Here is a 4,052-nt window from a genome sequence, read left to right as displayed (position 1 = left end):
TAAACATAAGAAATATTGATAAAAATTACGAAAATTGTTTGGCCAAAGCATACATTGAAGTGCGGGGATACATCGCACACACTCGTACCGACAAACAAAACCTTTTTTCTTTAGTTTCTATTACTTTTTTTTCATTCTCAATACGTACTCTGTCCATTCTCAACACCTAAACCATATAACACACCGGAATACTTTTCCAACGAACCACTAAAGAAATTCTCCTTCAGTTTCCTGAATGTACAAGCCGTGAGCAAACTATCTGAACCTGCTTGATGACAAATCCCAACTCTTTCCACTTCCAATAACTCCGCGAGCTTATTCAATCCACCGTGCAAACTATTGCAAAACTTCATCAAATGTTTGATATCATACAAAGTGGGAAAGTAAATGTTTATCAAACTAAAGAATCCAACTTGTGTATCTGGCAAATTCTGGCAAGTTAAGAGCTTAAGCAAATACCCGAAATCGTAACCACTATGGAAAGTAACCCAATGCACATTGTCATTCAAAACAATCCCTGATGACATTAAAAGTTCACCAAATCTCATTGCATCAATACCCTTTTCATTGTTTTTCTTGAAATCAATCCCACTTTGTCTTAAAAGCTCGATAGAATCATTAGCGAACACATCTTCGTTGACGTTAAATTCGCGGAAATTGAATTGCCAAATGCAGTATTTATCAGTTCCACATGTAGGTAAGTTCCCTTTCTCATCTGAGAAAGTAAGACCTAATTGAACAAGTTTTAACATATCAACATTGTCTTTCAAAGTTTGATAGTGATAATCATAACTGCTTTTGAAATAACCTACGGGACGTAATACAATGCCTGGGAATTCAGTATCCATGGCAACATAAGGATAATCATCAACTATTTCACGAATCAAAGCAAATTCTTCCTCAACGTTATCATCCCATACCTCACGGATATGAATTGAATCGCTCTTTGGCAATAAAGACATCACTTGAAAACCCAAAAGAGAAATTTTATAAAAGATTCGGATTCAATTTGAAGAAGAAAACACAAATCTGCAAAAATTATAATAAATTTTAAGGCTACAAATCATCTAAATAATGAACCCAGAAATGAATCTCGAACAATAAAACGAAAGAGAAACTTACCTTGAATCGGGGGAAATTTTGGGGTTTTTTTTTCTAGGGAAACAAACACAGAAAGGCGAGTTCTAGAGAGAGAAAATTCCTGAAAGTTCTTTCCTTTCACTCTCTCTCTCTCTCTAGGACTTCCTGTTTGGAATATTATTGTAGGTCCTAAAATGGGGTTTCATTTTTTTTTTAATTTCTTTTTGGTCTTAAGAAGAAATGGTCGTAATTGTTTGTTTTTTTTCTTTTTTATTTATTGTTTTGTTTGTTTCCTGAGAAAATTTGGTTTTTTTTCTTTTGTTTTAATGAAATCTAAACAGAAATTTACCCACATAACAGTTCGCAGATTTCAATTTTTCTAAAACCAAACTTTCAACCGTTTCGATTTTACGGTTTATAAAATTAATATTTGAATATTCCTTTAATGCTTCAAATTCCAATTTCTTCATTAAAATACAATCTCTTTTATTTTTACAATTTACATTCAACTTATGTAATTTTTAATATCATTTTAAACTTGTACATTATTTATTATAAATTTAATATCATTTTTATCTCTATACTGTAACGAATTTCTCACTTTAGCCCTTTTTATTATTGGTCACTTTTACTGGTAATTCTCTCAACTTTTATTTCGTCACTCAAGTTAGACTTCTTAATAATTTCCATTAAAAAACATAAAATTTTAAAATTTCCTAAAAATCCTCAAATTCCAAACAAACAAAATTTTCCAAAGTTTTCCAAGCTAAAAATGAGAAACTATTCATCCACGTCAGCAAATCGCGTCCTAGAGGGAGTGATTTGTGTCCACGTAAGCAAATCGCGCTGACATAGACGCGACATCGCGCTGACATGGACATGATTTCGCGGAAAATGAACTATTCCGGTAAATAATTAAATAATTGGCCCATTTCGGTAATTTTTAAAAAAATGGCTTTTTTTAGTCATTTGCCCTGGCAACGCATCATTAGTTGGTTTTACTTTCTTAACAAAATATTTTTTAAGGGGCTAACTTGAGTGGCAAAACGAAAGTAGAAGGAACAAAGTGAAAATTTCACTATAACATAGGAGCAAAAATGGAATTAAGCCTTTATTATAATATGCATATCCAAAAATTATTTTGTAAAATAAATAATTTTTAGAGATATCTCGACACCTATAAATACCAAGTTCAATGATTTGTTAGATCATCATAGGAGTATGTGTAGTCACTAGTATCTCGACTTAGAACTTCAATGCAACAATATATATATATATATGTATGCACTCTTACAAACACTTTCTAGATGGGGTATCTACATGCTTTCCACACTAATCTTAAATTGATAGAACTTAACACTTTTTGTGTGGTTAGTTTTGGTTATTAAAGATGAATAAGTTTTTCATTTATAATATCTTTTATTATATCATTCTTTTTTACACAATATTTAGAACTATCCATAATCCTTCTCCAATCTAAAAATAAGAACTCACGTCCTCCTATATTAGTAATAATGATAATACTAATCAAATTAAAACTCAATCGACATTTTACTTATAAATTTAGATGTTTGGATACGTGTAAGCATTGATTTCAAGGACTTGAGTTTATATTGGGCTTGGAATTTGGTGGTTTAACATTTTTTTTAACATAGTTCCTTTAGTGGAAATGGAATTTGGGCTCTAACATTTTCCATGAAACGTCGCATTGGGTTTTTTTTTATTGGGTGGATTTAAGTTTTTTTAATTTTTTTTAATAATTATATGTTTTTTATCTAATTTCTATGCAACATCTTTTCAATAATATTAACTCCAAAATTTAAGCTTTATTCAAGAAGATGGAAAAAATATACTTTCACTTCTTCTAATCACGTGTTGATTTTGAAAATTTTCTCTAAAAATTAAGAAATTGAACCTTTTCCTTATCAAATAAACTAATCCTAAACCCTCATTTTATTTTAATCATTTAAAATTTTCTATTACATAAATTAAATTGAAAATTTATAAATATTTTAAACATAAATAGAAAAGATTTCTTACTTTCTTTTCTTCCTTATCATTATTATTTATTTATGTTTCCATGACTTTATGCGAAATCATAATTAAAAAAAACGTAGAACTTCATGTGCTCATCAAACTAATACTTTATCATCCCTCATTCACGATTTCATATCCCAATTTCGGCTGTATATTCAAAACAATATAAAATTGGTAAAAGGGTTTTTATAGCTTCTTTCAATTTCGATCATTCTCAAAAAAAATAAGAATAATTTTGAAAGTGAGTAATTAAGGGCAATTAATTACGGTGTTAATACCTTCATTAATTATACATAAATTTAATTGATAAAAATAAATTTAGTCCTCGATGTTTACATTAACACAATAATTAATTATTTTAATTATTCATTTTAAAATTGACAGGAACTAAATTGCTCTACTTCTAATCCTTAAAACATATGATTTGGGAGAATAAATATATATATACATATAAAGAAAAGAAGTCAATAGAAGGATATAGACCAACCATGCCCACGCGGCGTTTGACATAATTATATATATATATATATATATATATATACATTGAATATCAAAAGAATAAAGTAAAAAGACGACCAAAAAAACAAACAGCAAATGAAATTCATACTAAAGACGAAAGGACATTTCATGGGAAGAACTTGACAAAGTTGGATAGACCTTAGAAAAATTTACAAGAAAAATAAAATAAAATGAAAATGAGCATGTGGTTCATGAAAGTGTGATGATATCATGCATGGCATCATATTTTTGGAAAACTTTTTCTTTTTCGCTTTAGGCAGCAATGCATGTATGCGTGTGCTTCGGAATCTGCCATGATTTGTAGTTGGTTTGGTTTGGTTGAATAGGGTTGGGTTGAGTTGGAGATAATCAATTTTGTTTTGACTCATTATCAATTTAATCCAAATTAACTTTCTTAATTAGGTTTAACATTTTGT

General features: G+C 29.3%; 1 protein-coding gene across 1 annotated transcript; it reads right to left on the bottom strand.

Moving 5' to 3' along the window:
* Positions 1-1,305, bottom strand: LOC105774189 (probable CCR4-associated factor 1 homolog 6). Its single transcript, XM_012596581.2, has 2 exons — positions 1,123-1,305; positions 1-1,029 (listed from the first exon to the last, which is right to left on the bottom strand). The coding sequence occupies exon 2, from the start codon at positions 960-962 to the stop codon at positions 138-140; it is 825 nt and encodes a 274-aa protein (XP_012452035.1). The 5' UTR covers positions 963-1,029; positions 1,123-1,305; the 3' UTR covers positions 1-137.
* Between the last annotated feature and the right edge of the window lie 2,747 nt (positions 1,306-4,052).

Source organism: Gossypium raimondii, chromosome 6 (genome assembly GCF_025698545.1).
Source record: "Gossypium raimondii isolate GPD5lz chromosome 6, ASM2569854v1, whole genome shotgun sequence".
NCBI lineage: Eukaryota > Viridiplantae > Streptophyta > Magnoliopsida > Malvales > Malvaceae > Gossypium > Gossypium raimondii.
Note: the sequence above shows the minus strand (reverse complement) of the source record. Positions and strands in the feature narration are given on the sequence as shown.

Coding starts and splice junctions, on each gene's coding strand:
- LOC105774189 (XM_012596581.2), bottom strand. CDS start 962: ATGTCTTTATTGCCAAAGAGCGATTCAATTCATATCCGTGAGGTATGG.